An 18,218-nucleotide genomic window follows, 5' to 3' on the forward strand; every position below is an offset into this window, starting at 1 on the left:
AGACCCTTCCTCCTGTTTATCTGGTCCAGGAGGAACATTTTGATCATGGTAAAGCTTGGAAGGGGAGAAATTTGTTCAGTCTCAGTTCTACGGACATAGCTAACTGATCATCCCAAATAACAAAGGAGCAATCCACTAGAATATGCATTCCCACAATTTTTTAAAATCAGTTTCTCTGTGGAAAAATATGTATAGTTCCTTGAGGACTGTGAATGCAATAGTTCTTGGATTTCTAAAAATTGTGCAGAAAAATGCATTGGATAAGGGGACAGTGATTGCAAAATCAATTTAGAAAAGTATACCTTTGGAGAAATGTGGATGAAATTGGGCTGAACTGAGTTTCATGTTGGAAAAGATGAGAAACTGTGTGGAACTTTGAAAATGACAAATTTGCCCACCCCAATGTTACAAAAATAATAACCATAGAAGAAATACATAAACTCAACCTAGACAGTGAGGAAAGAGTTCCTGTACCTTGCATAAAACATTGATCAGAAAGGAGACTGTAGTCAAAAATTCAGAAGACTAGAAATGGTAAGGGCACTCATGAAAGAACTAGGCAAGATCCTAAATAGCCTAAAGACAAGATCCTAAAGTCAGAATCGTCCAAGTCATTGTATTCCCTCCCGAACACTATGTACAGATATTAGAGCTGGATAGTGAAGAAAGCAAATAAGAAGAAAATCAATGCCTTTGAGAGAAGAGTGCTGAGGATACCATGGATGACCAAAAAGACAAACAAATGGGTCCTTGAACAAATCAAGCCTGAACTATCTCTGGAAGATTATTAAATTGAGACTGTCATACTTTGGCCATGCCATGAGAAGGAATGAATCATTAGAAAAGAATAATGCTAGGAAAGATAGAAGGCAGCAGAAAGAAAGGAAGACCACATGCCAATCAGAGAGATTGCAAGTCTGAATCTACAAGACTTAAGCAGAGCAGTGAGGGATAAGGAATCTTGGAAATATCTCATCCACAGGGTCACTATGAGTGAGGGTTGACTCAAGGCAGTTAACAACAAACAACAATGTTATCACAAGGTCCATCAGTGATTTAAACCATGCTTACTCCAGTGTTCCTTAAAGGTTTGTTGCACCGAAAACCATCAGTGCAGTCAGTTCATCTGCTGTGGATTTGCCAGGTTGAGCACAGCTGCTGAATTGAAGGGAAACATGGAAATCTTCTGGTGGAAAGGAGAATTCCTGCATTTGTTTGTTGCAGTTGTGATCTGTGTTAGGGATAAACCTAAGAGGCAACCTGGGTGAAATATTCCCTGATGTAATGTAGTTGTTATCATCACTATTATCATCACCATCAGCAGCAGCAGCAGCCTTTATTTATATAGTGCTGTAAGTGTTACATGGCACTTTGCAGACTTATCAAAAGAACATAAACCTGCTATAGGCACACAATCTAAAATTATAGAATATAAAATATAATAAAAAAGCAACTCGTTCCACTAAAAGGTATAAAACTAGAGAACTATAGAAGACAAATAATATAACCTTAATCCAAGTTAAAATATCAGAGTGCAGTTGGAAATGCTTCCTTAAACAAAGTTGTCTTTAGCTCAGACTTAAATTAGCCAAAGAAGCAATAGTCTGCAGAAGTTCGGGAAGGTGGTTGTTATATGTAATAATAATAATAATAATGATAATAATATTTTCCCCCCACTTCTCCCTATGGAGTGATGTAGTTGGAGGGAAGGCCTATTTTCTTTGAAATTGTCAATGCAGCAAGTTGCAGCACTCAAGAAGCAAGTTGCTCTTTCATTTAATCTTTAAATTTAAAAAATGATTTGGCTCGTCAGTATGTTTTAGAACTTTTGAAGAAACCTGCATTGTTTTTATTTGATTTTTTTCTTTTGTTTTCATAATTGAAGAGTAGCAATCTGTGCCCAAAATTGATAACTTAGATTGCAGTGTAGGTTGATTTTGCTTTATCTGGAAATCCAAAATATGAAATATTCCAAAAATCAAAACTTTTTTCATGTGTGGCTGAAATAGTGACATCTCTTCTTTCTGATAGCTCGGTGTGCACAAACTTTGTTTCATGCACTAAATTATTTAAATATTGTTTAAAATTACCTTTAGGCTATGTTTATAAGGTGTATATTAAACATAAGTGAATTGCATGTTTAGATTTGTGTCCTATCTCCAAGATCTGTGCAGATATTCCAAAATCTGGGGGGGAAAAAAACAAATTCGAAACATTTCTAGTTCCAAGCATTTCCGATAAGGGATACTCAACCTGAAGAAATAATGAATCCATAAAATATTAGGCACCTTAACCCAGATGCTGAGTAGCAGTCAATGCCTATCTGGTCTGACATCTTTGTGATTAACAAAGAATGCTGAATACTCAGGTTCCTCCAATTAGAACTGGGAATGGTTAGTGGAAATTAAGCAGTATTTTCCTAGGTTAAATGGAGATTTGCTTGCAACCTTTTCAGTATCTTATCAATAACAGCTGTCTAACAGTGATGTTCTATAGACCACTGCAGTGAGTTCTGCAGTGAAAAATTGCAATCTAGCCCACTTCTCTCACTGGGCTGTTTTTGGCGTGTGTTTCCTAGCAAGACCCCCCCCCCCCAGTTTTTTGTTTATATGACTACAAGCCCTAGAGTTCCCCAGATACATGGGCTACACCCCCCACAGCAAGTCCAAATAATTCCCCTTTCTTTGCAGTCGCTCTCAAATGGGCATCAGGAACTACAGTAATTTCACCTTATCATTTTGAGAGGGACTGCAGAGGAAAAGAGAGGTACCGGGAAGTAGTGTGGGATTCTGAGAGATAATGCTGTGGAGGTATTTTGCATATTTTCACACATTTGGGAAGGGATTTATGGTTTAGAGACAAATATTGCCTGAAAATCATGTCAATTTTATTTTTAAAAAAAACATGAAGTGGCCTCAGTGGCCAATAAATGGGGGTTCAGGGACTGCCTGTGGGCCAGACTATGCCCAACATTTTGGTTGCATAAGGAATGGCACAGCTGAACACTGGAAACAAAAAGAATGGTGATACCTTTCGAATACCCTTTATTAAAGTCAGCTATCATGGAGGTAAGCAAAAAAGGAATCCCTGGGCTCAAGGGAGCAGCTGATGCCTTCCTAATGCCCACATCCATGCAGGTTAAATACTTAATCCGGTATTAAAGAGTTTGGGCCGTGTTCAATTTTGTATAATTCTGGCTTCTAGACATTGCCAGAATTTGAAAATAGACACGACATGTATCCATTCTCATGTTGAAGATGAGTGGGGCAATGTTTGTCAGTGCGTGTTAACAAGAGCTGTGTTAAATATGGAATGGTGTCTGCAAGAAGCTGAAGTACAGTCAAAATGTGAAATTCATTGCCATAGGATACAGTAACAACTGGCAACTTGGATGGCTTTGAAAGATGAATGGATAAAATTCATGGTAGTTAGGGCCATCACTAGTCAAAAGGGCTATATGTTGCTTCCAGTATCTGAGGCAGTATATCAGCATGGTGTAGTGGTTTGGGTGTTGGACTGCAACTCTGGAAACCTGGGCTCAATTTCCACTTGGTCCTGAACCCCCCTGGGTGACCTTAGGAAATTACACTTTCTCAGCCTCAGGGAAGGCAGTGGCAAATCTCCTCTAATCAAATCTTGCCAAGACAACCCCATGATAGGAGTCACCATAAGTAAGAAGTGACTTGAAGGCACACAACAACAATCAGTCATAGAAGAGCATGAGATGGAGAATGCAGTTGTGCTCAGGTTCTGCTGGTGGGCTTTCCATTGGGACAACTGGCTGGCTATGGTGTGGACAGAATGCTGGACGACATAGGCTTTTTATGCGTCCCCAACATGGCTCTAGTTACATTCTTAATATTAGTTGACCTGAGTCCCTTCCTGTTAAATGTCTCAAGTCCTCAACCTTCTGTCTTATTTGTGATTTTATTTTACTTCTTTTTAGCATAGCTTTGTTGGACAACCTGGTCTTTCTCGCTCACTGGCTGTTGAACTCTTGGACAAAGTGAACAATCCAGATAACCACCCCCACTATAGCGAAGCAGATGATGATGACTTTGAGGTGAGTGCATTCCTCATTTTAGGCTTAATTCTCGTTGAGCTGGCAAAGCTGTATGTTAGTTGGATTCTTCATTCTGCAGTTGGAGAGAATTTTTTAAAATACCAATTCCTTTGCATACAGAATTGGAGTATCAGGCAGAAGTTGAAGATAAAAAAAACTCTCCTCAGTGTTTGGTTTTCTGTCTGGAGGAAATAATCCAGTGGCATGAGTGCCCATTTTCTGTCTAAAGCGATATATAGTCTGTTATTACAGTAAGGTCTAGGCCTTGAATACATAGAGGTGGAATGCTGAAGCCATACATCTGGTTTCTTACTTGGTGGTATTCTGATTTCACACTTTTTATTTTGGGACCTTAGAGAGACTATTCGTTTACCTCAGCCAAGTGTTTTACAGCTAAATTGGGATGAATTTTGAGTTCTGTCTATTTTGCAAATTCAGCATTGTGGACTCTGTGAGTGAAATGAACTCTGTGTTTGGAAAGTGGGAAAATACAGCTTAAATAAATAAACTTAAGGCCCATGAGTCAGAGGGCTTTTATTGTAAGCAAGAATAGGTCTTCTTCTCTGCCCTCAGTGTGAACAAGCATGCTCAGGTCCTTCCACACTTGAGTGCTAAACATGTAAGCCAGGTGTTCTGTTTCCAAACTGGATGTAGTTCCAGGTCTTCCCAAGTAGTAACTGACACAGGTTACTGCTGTAGCATAAGCTTTTTTTTTATGGTAAGTGATGCAGCAGATGAAACATAACAGAAATGCATCCCAACCTTTTCACTGATGGTCTCTGGCATCCCCTCACAGTCAAGGGTAGAATTGGGCACTGAAAAAACTCTACCCAGACTTATCTTTTGATCTCTTGCATCAAATTTAAATCCCCACAGCTGGATATATGGGGAGTCCTTAGGCAGTGGTACACGCCCCACAAGGTGAAGCCCATGGAAAATGACCTCCCAAGGGTAATGTAGTGCAGAGGCAAAGAAAATCAAAAGTGTGCACACATGACCCAGCTCCTCCCCACTTGCATTAGCTGTAAAGACTTTGGAGTCAGGTTGCCCACAAAGAAAAATCTCTCCCCTACTCCATTCCCAATCTTCCCAGTCCCAAACTGCTAAGCAAATGCAAAAGGTATTCAACGAGGTCGCTAATACAAATGAGCCCATTCATGCTGCTGCTGGACAGTTGTAAATGTTTGGCTAAGGACTCCAGAACCCATCTGCCTAGTGGCAGAAGGCCAGAACTGCAGCTCCCGCTTTCCAACATTTTCTGTGACAGTCAGGGCTGTATGCTGCAGTCCAACAACTTCTGGAGGGCCTTATGATTTCTTCTCCACGTATAAACCAAACAAGCATGCTATAGTCGTAAACTGGGTTTCAGTAGAAATGAAAGGTGGTGGTAGTGGTGGTCAGAGGAATGCCATTAGCCATCAATATGTGTGATACTTGCTCACTTGGGAGATGAGAACTTGTGTGACAGAGCCATCTCATGGACCAAAATCCTCCAGGAGAAGCCTACAGTTAGAATGAGGAAAAGTGGGAAGGGTGAGACCCTGGCTGCATCTGCATTGCAGAAATAATCCAATTTGGCACCACTTTAACTACCATGGCTGAGTACTATGAAAGTATTGGAATTGCAGTTTATTGTAGCTCTAGAGCTCTCTAGCAGAAAGCTAATTGTCTCACAAAATTACACTTCCCAGAATTCCATAGCATTGAGCCATGGCAGTTAAAGTGATGTCAAACTTGGATTATTTCTGCAATTCGGACATTCTCCAAGAAAGGTCTTAGGTGAGCAAATCCAGTTGGTTGAACCTTTGTTTTGTATAACCTTGCAAAACCAGGGAGAATGATACATTCTTTGGAAACATACAGAGACCGACCCAGTGAGGGGAAAATAGGAATGTTTGAGAGGCTGGGTAGAGGGAGCAACATCTTGCAATTCTCCTCATTGGTCAGTGGGGGCATGAACCTTGAGTTTCACAACCTCTGATGTGTCTGGTTTCTTACTTCCCTGCAGCCACACTCCATTATCCGCCACACCATTCGCTCTACCAACCGGAATGTTAGAGCAGAAAGAACAGCATCTGAAATAAACTGTGAGTTTCTCATATGTTCTAAAGCAAAATGTCTTTCAGCTTATAAAATACCAAGTGAAATGTAAGCAAAGTTGTCTGCCAAAATCCTGTTGTGTCATACATCATGGTTGCGTAAGTGGAGTTCCAGAAGTGGGACAATTTCACATGGCTCAAATACTGTTGTTCGTCCCAACTAGAGTAGAGCCACTGAATCATCTGAATTTATCTGTATGTTGACTGACTATTCAACAGTTGATTCAGTGGCATTAGCCAGCAGGATTCCAGCCATGCAATTTCACATTCGTTGATGCCATGTAACTATTGATTTTGATAACTATCAGAATACCACTTGTTTCACTGGGATTGGAGCTACCAGCATGGCAGCTGAGTGACTTTGGAATTGGCCATCCAAAAAAGCAACATTTCCAAGTTCTGGAACCTTATTAAATGTCATTCTGAACTGTGACTTCCTTAGTCACTGGTCTTGTCTATTGCCCCAATCCTCCCTTGTTGCAAAGGCCCTCAATTCTGATGCCAGGCAGCTGATTGCACATGCCTCCCGCTCAGCTGTCCAGCACATCAGCCAACATCACAGGTTACTTTGCTTTGAGACCAGAACAAGGTGGCCAGCAGCAAGTGACTGGCATCTGGAGCAGACACACCAGGCAGCAGTATGGGATGCATTTCAAACAACTGCCTGGCATTGGAACAGAGGGCTCTGGGTCTTTCTAGAAGATCTGGAGCAAATAGTAAGTTGTTTTAGTGTGTCATAAAGAATTATATCCTGGGCCTGAATGGACTGGTTGTCATCTGCTTTATTCACACCAGAACCAGGGTGTGGACCATGCGTCATCTGATCTTCCCATCAAGAGGACAAGGGGAGACTGTTTTAGTTGTCCTGTGCAGATAGGGCCACTGAGGACCTTCTAGAAGGTTCTGTGCTGTGGTTGATACATACAGCACCTAAGAAGAGGCCCAGAAGAGCAATTATACAGATTCTCATGAAGTTAATGCTTGATTTGTTGTATCTGAAGCTTCTCCATTGAAACTTTGACCCAAAGCCAGAACAGCCTTGTGTGCTTTGACAAATGGCCGCAATAATCTCAGTTGTCCTATTATCCACCAAGGGAATTGATATTTTCTGTTTTCTGCCATTATATCCTCTTTACATGACTTCACTCACTTGTCTTTCACATCTAAGATGTGTTATTTCAGATTAAGGAGCTGGTTTTTGTTTTTTTTAATTACTTCAAGTGTATGCTCTTGCTCCTATTCAAAGACATAGCTGTCTCAGTCTGGAAAATCAGTATGCAAGGAGATCTTGTAGCACCTTTGAGTCTAAAAGAAAGAAGCTGGTGGCATGATGTTTTGTAGCCATCTGAGGAAGTAGACTTGGGTCTACAAAATCTCATGCTAACAGCTTTCAAAAGTGCTACAAGATCCCTTTCCATACTCTGACTACTGGTTTATCTCAGTGGGGATTTTCCCCTTAATATATTAGACAAGGAGATACTTGGGAATCATGGGTTTTATCAACAACAGTATCTCCAAAGACAAAATTTTGAAGCAAAAACTAAACACTCTAATTTTATAGCCATGTTAAAAGGAAGTTCTGTTCAGTAGTTTCTTAGGCCTGAATTTTTAATGTGTTCCTCTAAACTGCTTGCATGAATAAACTTCACTGTTTGGCCCTGGTAGTAGTGGGAGGATGGTAGAAGATATGTTTTAAAATGTACTTCAGGGGAATGTAAAGTTCATTTAGAAGTGTAAACATCCATGTTTTACAGTTGACAAGCTGCAGTTTGAACCGCCATTAAGGAAAGAGACAGAAGCTCGGGATGAAATGGTATGAACTGAGCAATGTCCCCCTCCTCCCAGTCAGAACGCTTCTTGTTTATGCTTTCATTCTATTAAGTAATGTAGCTGAACCAGTTTTTGTAGAGGCAAGGCAAGGCAGCAGGAGCTGGTGGTGGTGTGGTTTATTATATTGCTTCGTTGGCATTCTTCAATAGGCAAGGTAGTTAAAACTTTTTTATCTGTCCTTCACAACAAACCTGCAAGGCAGGTCTTATTCTCAGATGTTGAGGAAATGAAAAAAGGAAAGTGGAGTAAAATAAATACAACCAAGTCTGTTCCCTAGCAAAGTCTGGGTCCTATGATTTCCCCAAATCCAAATCCTGGCAGGAGGCTTACTGAGACACATGATTCAGTAAAGGATCAGACAAAGGCTGCTGTTGTTGATTGTTGTTGTTGTTGTTGTTGTTTCTTATCTGCCTCTCCCCATGGATTGAGGCGGGGAACAACAACAATTAATAAGCAAACAACAGCCGTTAAAAAGACATCAGAGTTTTATTATGTGCAGATGGTCTCTTGCCATGTACAGAGTGCAGCCATATTGAGGGAATTGGATCCTTGGTGAGTTCATGGTTGAAGACTGAACCGCAGCATCGCAGCTCAACACCGCCTCCATGCAGGAGAAGCTTCCAGAATGAGAGGCTGTGATGAGTAAAGTCATGCTGAATAGTTCTGGAAGATCTTGGAATATATTAGTTTCTGGTTGCATCTGCACAGCAGAAATCATGCAGTCTGACATCACTTTAACTGCTATGGCTCAGTGCTGTGGAATTCTGTAATGTGTAGTTTTGTGAGATATTTCTCTGTCAGAGAGCTCTGGTGCCACAACAAACTACAGATCCCAGAATTCCACAGCATTCTGCCATTGCAGTTAAAGTGTTGTCAAACTGCATTATTTCTGCAGTGCAGATGCACCCTCAGTTAGCCAAAATGCTTAAGTGAAGAAATTCCACATGTCTGTCAAGGCTCCAGTTGAAGGTCAATGACGTCATAAATTCTTCCCCACATATCAGGCACTTGGAGGCTCCTGAGCCTTCCTTCACATAACAGATCTCACCATATGCCCTTGCATTGTCATCTAGCACAGGATATAAATCTTATCAATGGCAAAAATGAAAAAGGGATGTGAGATAACACAGGTGACTCCACCTAGCCTCAGTGCCCTCAATGCCCTCTGGGTCAGCGAGACTGAGGACTGGTCTGGCCTGAGTAGGTTATTGAGGCTGTACTAGGCCTTGCTTGGCTTGGGTTTTCCAAGGTCTGATCCAGACCAGATTCTGAATCTAATCTGGAAATTGCTCCACCTCAACCAGATCTGTAAGGTCAGAGCCTGGTGCTAATTTCAGAAAAGTTGGATGCTATCCTTAGATAGCATTACTTTAGGCATTTGTGCAGCACTTCTTAAGATGTTCTTCAGCTCATCTTTTCTGCCTCTTGCAGGTGGTGGCTTGTGGTGCTCACTTTGCTTCACACTGGAGTCCTTTTGTTGATGGCAGCAGTTGTGCCAAGTAAGTATGCGTTTGTCTCCATCTTGAGTAAACCTCTCTGAATTTCAAGGTATCTAACCATTTCAGAGGAAAGTAATACAGGAACATAATGAGAACAAGTCCGACTTCAAAGGCCTTAGACCAGGGTGAAGAATGTTTTTTGGAACTGCAGCTCCTAGCATTCTTCTTCACGATCTCTGTGACTCGCACAAATGGGTTGTCCTGTGTCAACCTGTTTTTGTGAGCTCACAAATGATCACTGGAAGAACTAAAGCTATGCAACCTGCCCTTTCTCATGGCAAGAGCTGCTGGGAACTGGAGTCAATATTTGGAGGGCTGCACCCCCAGTTTAGACCCTGCTGCCTTGAGTAGGTTATGCTGGGGTGAAATGCCCAATATTGGCTTGAAGCTGACATTTAGGAACACAGTGGGATACAGATGAGAGAGTTGTATGTTCTCACTGAAGCTGGTGTCATAGCAAAGTAGATTTTTTTAAAATTCCTTTTCCATTTGCTTGGCATACTTTTCAGTATTTTGGTGGGTGAGCTAGCCTCTGGCAACATTTGTTTAGGCTAACAGTCACACCCATTGAACCTCACTCAGTGACCTTAAGCGAGTCACACACTCGCTGCCTCAGAGGACAGCAAAGGCAAACTCACTCTGAACAAATCTTGCAAAGAAAACCCCATGATTTGAGATTAGGGTTTTATGGCCTTAGGGTCACTATAGGGTTTGAAACAATTTGGAGGGACAAAATAACAACAGCAACAGCAGTCACACTGTTTGAAGCATGGACTTGGTTTTGCCGCCTGGCTTGAAACCAATACTCCGCATACTCCAAGGGTTATGGAAGCCAGAGATTGCTTCATGTTAGAGCAATGTCTGCTGGCTCTGAATTACCTAACTTGGGTCTTTGTGTTTCCTGAAAGGTGTCTTGGCCTGACTGAATATTAAATATGCAGCAACTACTTCAAAATAAATCCTTCCATTGCCTCTGTGTACAGCAGGGGTGGGCACGTTCTGAAGCCCACAGGGCCAGTCCTGTCAGTTATGGGCACCTCTGTAGGCCTGCAGCTATGCCACTGCAGCTGTCCTTTTGATGACTGAAAGTAACTTTGCCTCATCCTGGTCATCTTTTGAGGCACAGGAAAGGAGGTGTCCTACTGTTTTGAGTATCTTGTGTGGTTTTGAAGTGAGGGGTTCTGACCAACAAGTAGGGAGGTTGGCTGAAAACAATTGGGAATGCTGGGACTTTGGACTGCACATCTTCCATCCTGGTATACAGCTGCCCCGGTCCGTGTGAGTTGGACATAGGTTTTATGTGTGACTACAGCAGTAGTGGACAACTATATGGGGGCCAGGGCCCAATTTCCTCTCCTGACCCCCTTGCAACACACACACACACACACACACACCCCTCTAGCAAGCTGAAATACCTCAGGTTTTCACTGAAGTCCCTCTCAAAATGATGGGATGCCACTTCTCATCGCTTCCTGTCCGATTTTGAGAAGGACCACAGAATGAAATTGAGGTATTTGGGGGTGGTATTGTATTCTGGGGGACTTGTGGGGGTGGGTGAGAGTATTTTAATATGTTTTTGTGTACATTGGGGGCTTTCTGTGTAGTTTGGGGGCAAAAATTCCCTCAAAATCGCACTGACTTGCTGGTATCTTTACTGAGGCAACCCTTGCCCATCTTGTGTGCTTTTTTTGGACCTCTGTATATTAGGATGCATGCATGTGGAAGGAATTTTTAAATTCCTTAGAATGCCCTGGCTCTGACAGTCTACATATGGAATTTGTGATGTTGCAGGCCAGGGTTTCTCCGCAACCCAGAAAAGAAGGGTGTGTGCTCGTGCTGCCTTATAAGGCCCTCTCTCCAGCTTCCTTGGCCTTGCAACACAACTTGTGTTGCTTTGGAGTTGTTGTTGTTTTTCCTAACATATTCTTTCTACTCCATGTTACCCTGAATGCATCCACTCTTGTCTGATCTCAGAAGCCAAGCAAGGTCAGGCCTGGCTTGTCCTTGGATGGGAGATCACTAGGAGGAAAGACCACAGAGTTTGAAGGGAATAGTTTTGGCACATCTGAGCATGTGTACTGATCAGGGGAAAGGGATAGCACCCAAAGCTACCTAACTCTAGAAGGTGCCTTGTGGGGCTTTCAAGAGGTGCCAGACACTTTTATGTGAGTCACAGGTGACCACTTAAATAGCCACATAAAAAGAAGTGGGGGGAGGAGGAATCCCCACCACTCCACCAGTCACTGTTCATTTTGGCAGTTTTAGGCACACTCAGCAGTTTAATATGGCAAATCAAGGAGGAAGGTATTGAACTCTTTGCCAAAATGGGTAAAATCCTCCTCAAGCCAGAGATGAAGAGGAAGACTTTTCCACAAATGTACAGCCAGATATTGAAAAGCTCACATCCTTTATAAAGCAATACACATTGGTGGAATCGCCAACAATCTTTTGACTGTAGTTCTTAAATTCCTTGATAGTGGTATATGCAATTTTAGCCAAGGTGCTAGGATCTGGAGGAAGTTAGAGCACAAGACTTTAAATACCAGGACGAAAACCTTCTAATAAGCCCTAGCTCAAACTGGGAGCCAATGGAGGGATCTACAAGGAGAAGAGATGTGTGAGTATTTAGGGAGATTTAAAACAACCCTAACAACAATATTCTGGATTAAAACCAAGGGAATAAGAGGGGAGGAAGACAACCCTGACAAATAAGCAGCCTGTTCATTTCTTGTTAAATGTTGTTGTTGTTATTATTATTATTATTATTATTATTATTATTATTATGTTTTATTTATATAGCGCTGTAGAGTTACTCAGCGCTGTATATACAAACAATAAGATAGATAAAGTAAACCTGCCCATGGCATACAATCTAAGAAATAATAGCAAAATACATATAAATAATACATAACAATACAGGAAAGCATTCAATAAAGTAAAGCAGGCAACAAATTAAAAATGTCAGATAGCAAATAACAGTCATGCAATGCCTGGGAACGCTTCTCTGAACAGGATGGTCTTCCAACACAGTTTTGAAACTGGTTAAAGAAACTATGACCCGTGCGGCTCGTGGGGGAAGGAGGTTCCATGAGTGAGGGGCAGCAAGTGAAAAGGGACGAATCCGGGACGGGGCAGTGAAAATCCTAGGCTGAGACAGCAGACCTTGACTAATAGAATGAAGGGCATGAGTGGGAAGATGAGGAGAAAGAAGGTTAGATAAATAAGGAGAGGCCAGCCCATGCAGGGCTTTAAAAGTTAACAGCAGATGCTTATACTGAATACGGAAGGAGAAGGGAAGCCAGTAAAGGGATGATCATAGAGGAGAAACATGGTCAAAGTGGAAAGCGGATGTAATAATGCGTGCCGCTGAATGCTGGACAGAAATTAAAGGACAGAGGTGAGAGAGAGGAAGCCATGCCAGAAGGAGGTTACAATAATAATAATAATAATAATTATTATTATTATTATTATTATTTGTATTTTCCCACCTCTCCCTGTGGATCGAGGTGGGATTACATCAACAAATTAACACAGTATAGATATAAAATACAATCAATAAAACACTGACATTATTATTAATTCAATAAAATAGCTAAAACATCTAGAGCATCTGAAACATTTAGAAAACATACATCATAACCAGAAGTGAAACATTTTATCTTAAAGATCTCCTATAAGAGGTCGGATGGATAAGCCCATTGACTAGTTGACGAAATTCCTTCTCCGGACTTGGGGTGCCTATCGCAAGTACCTCCGTTTTCTCTGGATTCAGCTTGAGTTTCTTTTTCCTCATCCAGCCCATTACCGACCCAAGGCAGGCATCCATAAGAGAGATGCCATCCTTAGTCATTGCAGCAGTCAGAGACATAGAGAAATACATTTGGATGTCATCAGCGTACTGATAACACCACGCCCCATATCTCCAGATGATCTCTCCCAGTGGCTTCATGTAAATGTTAAACAGCATTGGGGACAGAATCGCACCTTGAGGGAAGCCCAATTTGAGCTCCCTCTTGGACGAATAACTGTCCCCAAGCGAGACCATCTGGAATCTTCCTGAGAGGTAGGACCTGAATCACTGCAATGCAGTGCCTCCGATACCTAACTCCCTCAGGTGTTCCAGAATAATACCATGGTCAATGGTATCAAAGGCCACTAAGATGTCCAAGAGCACCAACAGGGTTACACATTCCCTGTCGATGCCCAGACGGAGATTGACTAAGGCAACCATGGCCGTCTCACCTCTGTATCCCGCCTTGAAGCCGGTTTGAAATGGGTCCAGATAATTGGCTTCATCCAAGACAACCTGGAGCTGGAAGGCAAGATTTTGCTCAGAAATGATAATAAGGAGATCAGAAATGAACGAATTTTAGCAATATTGTAGAGAAAGAATCTACAGGCCTTGGCTGTGGCCTGCATCTGGGGGATACACGACAGTGAAGAATCAAAAATGAAACCAAGACTGCAGGCTTCCTGGGCCGGTCGAATAGAGATGTCATCAACAGAAACAGAAAAGGAGTATTGAAGGGTGGACTTAGGTGGAAGGACAAGAAGCTCCATCTTGGACATGAGCTTCAAACGTGATGGCGCATCCACTGAGAGACAACTGTAAGACAAGATGAAATGTAGGGGAGAATCTGTCCAGAAGCCCTGGCAAGCCATTGCTGCCCATCAGAGCTGACACTGGTGAGCTAGATGGACCGGTAGCCTGGCCAAACATAAGTCAGCTTCCTGTGTTTCTGTGGAAAAGGTCCCAGGTTCAACCCACAGCATCCTGCCCACAGCCCTGGAGAGCCATTCTTATTATTTGCCATCAAGCCAGCTTCAAATTAGAGTGACCATATGAATGAGAGACCCCAAAGACACCCTGTTATCAACAGCCGTGGCAAACTCAGGGCAGCAGCCATGGCTTCTTCATTGAATCAATCAATCCATTGCTGCCATTGAAAACTGACAGAGCACTGGGCAAGAAGGACCACAAAGGGTCTGTCTCAGTATAAGGCAACTTCCTATGTTCTTTCTACAGTTAAAGTGGTGTCAGTCTGGATTATTTCTCAGTGTGGATGCAGCCTTGGTCTCCTTTGGCCAGTCCACTGTGTTGTTGGTGTTTCGTTATTGCTCATAAAGTAGCATTATAGAATCATGCATGGATGCAAGCCATTTCCCTGCCCCAAGGACTTTACAATCAAAAGGCAAGTAGGAGAGGCTAGGGCAGGGAAAGATAAAAAGAAATAAATCTACTCAGGGGTACTTCCATTTGTTTCCATTTGATGTGATGCTAAAGAGTGTAAGCCAGAAGCTTGAAGGGCACACTTGTCATCTGGGTGGCCTTGAATACTGCTTCCTCCTTTTCTCCTCTTTAGCAATAAATACACTGCTTTGGTAGGTCTTGACGTCTTACTCACCATAACCCTAGAGGTTTTGCCTTCCCTCCTTTTTTTCTTTTCTTTTGCTGTTAAGACTTGTTCCATAAAGCATTGCTTTTGTCTCAGCTGGCATGTTATAGGACAGGGCAGCTGATAAGGAAGCAGCACACAAGAAATACGGGCTTTGGCCATTGTGTCCGGTGTTCTCTTGCATTGCCACTCTTATCTCTTGGGAGCAGCTGCTACATTCAAGATAGAGCTGGAGGAGCCAAATGCCAGGAGAGAGCACACCACTCACCTGCTTGCAGTGGCCAAATGGGACAAAGATCCATTAGTGTCCCAAAGGTCTGATGAGAGCAAATGTATCTGGAGATGTGCTTCCTGCTCAGCAGCATAAACAGGAAATGCTTGGGGTTTTGGAGGCCTGGAATCCTGGATAATGTCATCCGCCAAACAGAAAGAAGAGAGTTGTTTGAGTTGTGGCTTTGGGGCCACTCTCTGTGCGCTCAAACTGGGCCAGAAACAACACTGCACTGATTTATGGCTTTCATCAGGGGTCGGGTCTGTGTGAAAGGGCCTTTGCAACAGCCAGGTTTCTGCTGGAGGGAGCTTTGCTTTTAGTCTGTGTTCCGCTGGCTGGATAGATCGGTACAAAAGGATTTTGCACACGCAGTCTTGCTCTCTCTGTCTCTCCAAACAACTGACCTCATGTGTGGTTATATGCTGAATTCCTTCTCAATTTTCATGACAGGAGACAAAAAGCTGGAATCCAAGAAGCTTTCGGTCCACAGCTGCATGAACCTGCCCTACAGTGGGCCCTCAGTATCCACTGGGCTTTGGTTCCAGGACCTCCATGGATACTGAAATCCATGGATGCTCAAGTCTAGCTATATATAGTGACATAGTAAAGATATTTTCAAGCTGTGGATGTTTGAATCTGTGGATAAAAAAGTCCATGGATATGGAGGACAGACTGTATAATGAATCAGATTATTAATCGATCTAGCCTGGTGCCATTTATTTATATTATTTTACTTCTAAATCTCCTTTCTGCCTCAAAGTTCTTCCTCCCTCTCCTTTCCTCATCCCTTCCTCTACTTGTTTCTAACAGAAATGGCAGAACACTTGCATAGCCCAGCTTTAAAAAGAAAACAGGTGGAATTGTAACAGAGGTCTCTTTTGTGCTACATAATTGTAGCACTTTGTTCCACTTTAATTGCCATGGATGCATCCTGTAAAATCCAGGGGTTTGTAGTTTGTTGAGGCACTAGAGTTCCCTGGTATTTTAAATACTTCATGAAACTACAAATCCCAGCATTCCATACAATGCAGCCATGAAAGTTAAAGTAGGATCAAAGTGCTATAATTGTTTAGTGTGGTAGGAAAAAAATGTAGATAAGTATCCCAAAGATTTCTGATAAGGCCTAACTAACCAGGTCAGGAATTAGGGCTATTTTCTCTCACTTAAGAACCAGCTGAGGACCATCCTTCCGAAGCAAAGCCATTACCCATGTTGGCTGGTAGATTGTAGGAGTTGTAGTACAAGGTGTATAGAAAAGAGGTCCCTCCTAGAACGGTTCTTGATCCTTTAACTGAAGCTATCCAAAGTTGAACCTGGGACTTTGGGAATATGAACCAACCATCTGCTACTGAATTGTGTGTCCTCAGCCCCTAGACCAAGGTATGTTGCCTTCTCTCTCTCCTCAGCACTTTTTAAGAATAAGGGTACATCTGGACTGTAGAAATAATGCCGTTTGACACCACTATAAGTGAATCATAGAATCATAGAATCGTAGAGTTGGAAGAGACCACTAGGGCCATCCAGTCCAACCCCCTGCCAAGCAGGAAATCCAAATCAAAGCATCCCTGACAGATGGCCATCCAGCCTCTGTTTAAAGACCTCCAAGGAAGGAGACTCTATCACCTTCCGAGGAAGTGCATTCCACTGTCGAACAGCCCTTACTGTCAGGAAGTTCCTCCTAATGTTCAGGTGGAATCTCTTTTCCTGTAGCTTGCATCCATTGTTCCAGGTCCTGTTCTCTGGAGCAGCAGAAAACAAGCTTGCTCCCTCCTCAATATGACATCCTTTCAAATATTTAAACAGGGCTATCATATCACCTCTTAACCTTCTTTTCTCCAGGCTAAACATCCCCAGCTCCCTAAGTCGTTCCTCATAGGGCATGGTTTCCAGACCCTTCACCATTTTTGTCGCCCTCCTTTGGACACGCTCCAGTTTCTCAATGTCCTTTCTGAATTGTGGCGCCCAGAACTGGACACAATATTCTAGGTGGGGCCTGACCAAAGCAGAATACAGTGGCACTATTACTTCTCTTGATCTAGACACTATACTTCTATTGATGCAGCCTAAAATAGCATTGGCCTTTTTAGCTGCCGCATCACACTGTTCACTCATGTTCAACTTGTGGTCTACTTGGACTCCTAGATCCCTTTCACACGTAGTTTCATTCAGCCAGGTGTCACCCATCCTATATCTGTGCATTTTATTTTTCCGCCCTAAGTGCAATACCTTACATTTCTCTGTGTTGAATTTCATTTTGTTAGCTTTGGCCCAGCTTTCTAGTCTATTCAGGTCATTTTGAATCTTGATCCTGTCCTCTGGGGTATTAGCTATTCCCCCTAATTTGGTGTCATCTGCAAATTTGATAAGTATGCTCCCAATTCTGTCATCCAGGTCATTGATAAAGATGTTGAACAGCACTGGGCCCAGGACAGAGCCCTGTGGGACCCCACTGGTCACTTCTCTCCAGGATGAAAAGGAGCCATTGTTGAGCACCCTTTGGGTTCGGCTGGTCAACCAATTACAGATCCATTTAACAGTTCCTTTGTCTAGCCCACATTTTACAAGCTTGTTTGCAAGAATGTCATGGGAAACCTTGTCAAAGGCCTTACTGAAATCAAGATATACTATATCCACAGCATTCCCTTCATCTACCAAGCTGGTAATTTTATCAAAGAAAGAGATTAGGTTTGTCTGGCATGACTTGTTTCTCTGAAACCCATGTTGACTTTTTGTGATTATGGCATTGCCTTCTAGATGTTCACAGACTCTCTGTTTAATGATCTGCTCCAGAATCTTTCCTGGTATTGATGTCAGACTAACTGGACGATAATTGTTGGGATCCTCTTTTTTCCCCTTTTTGAAGATGGGGACAACGTTTGCCCTTCGCCAGTCTGCTGGGATCTCTCCTGTTCTCCAGGAGTTTTCAAATATGATTGCCAATGGCTCCGATATTACTTTTGCCAGTTCTTTTAATACCCTTGGATGGAGTTCATCTGGTCCCGGAGACTTAAATTCATTTAGATTAACAAGGTGTTCCTCTACTATCTCTTTACTTCTTCT

The 18,218-nt window shown here is 42.5% G+C and overlaps 1 protein-coding gene across 1 annotated transcript in view; it reads left to right on the forward strand.

Annotated features, from left to right (window-relative positions):
* LOC149315303 (mitogen-activated protein kinase kinase kinase kinase 5-like) overlaps positions 1-18,218 on the forward strand; it is a 153,030-nt gene that overhangs the window by 88,616 nt on the left and 46,196 nt on the right. Inside the window, exons 13-16 of the mRNA XM_089522924.1 lie at positions 3,947-4,063; positions 6,072-6,150; positions 7,917-7,975; positions 9,424-9,491. Coding sequence (XP_089379050.1) covers positions 3,947-4,063; positions 6,072-6,150; positions 7,917-7,975; positions 9,424-9,491 — 323 coding nt within the window. The remainder of the gene's footprint in view (positions 1-3,946; positions 4,064-6,071; positions 6,151-7,916; positions 7,976-9,423; positions 9,492-18,218) is intronic.

This window comes from Sceloporus occidentalis, unplaced genomic scaffold, assembly GCF_023333645.1.
Source record: "Sceloporus occidentalis isolate IW3139 unplaced genomic scaffold, rSceOcc1.0.p SCAF_4, whole genome shotgun sequence".
NCBI classification, from domain to species: domain Eukaryota; kingdom Metazoa; phylum Chordata; class Lepidosauria; order Squamata; family Phrynosomatidae; genus Sceloporus; species Sceloporus occidentalis.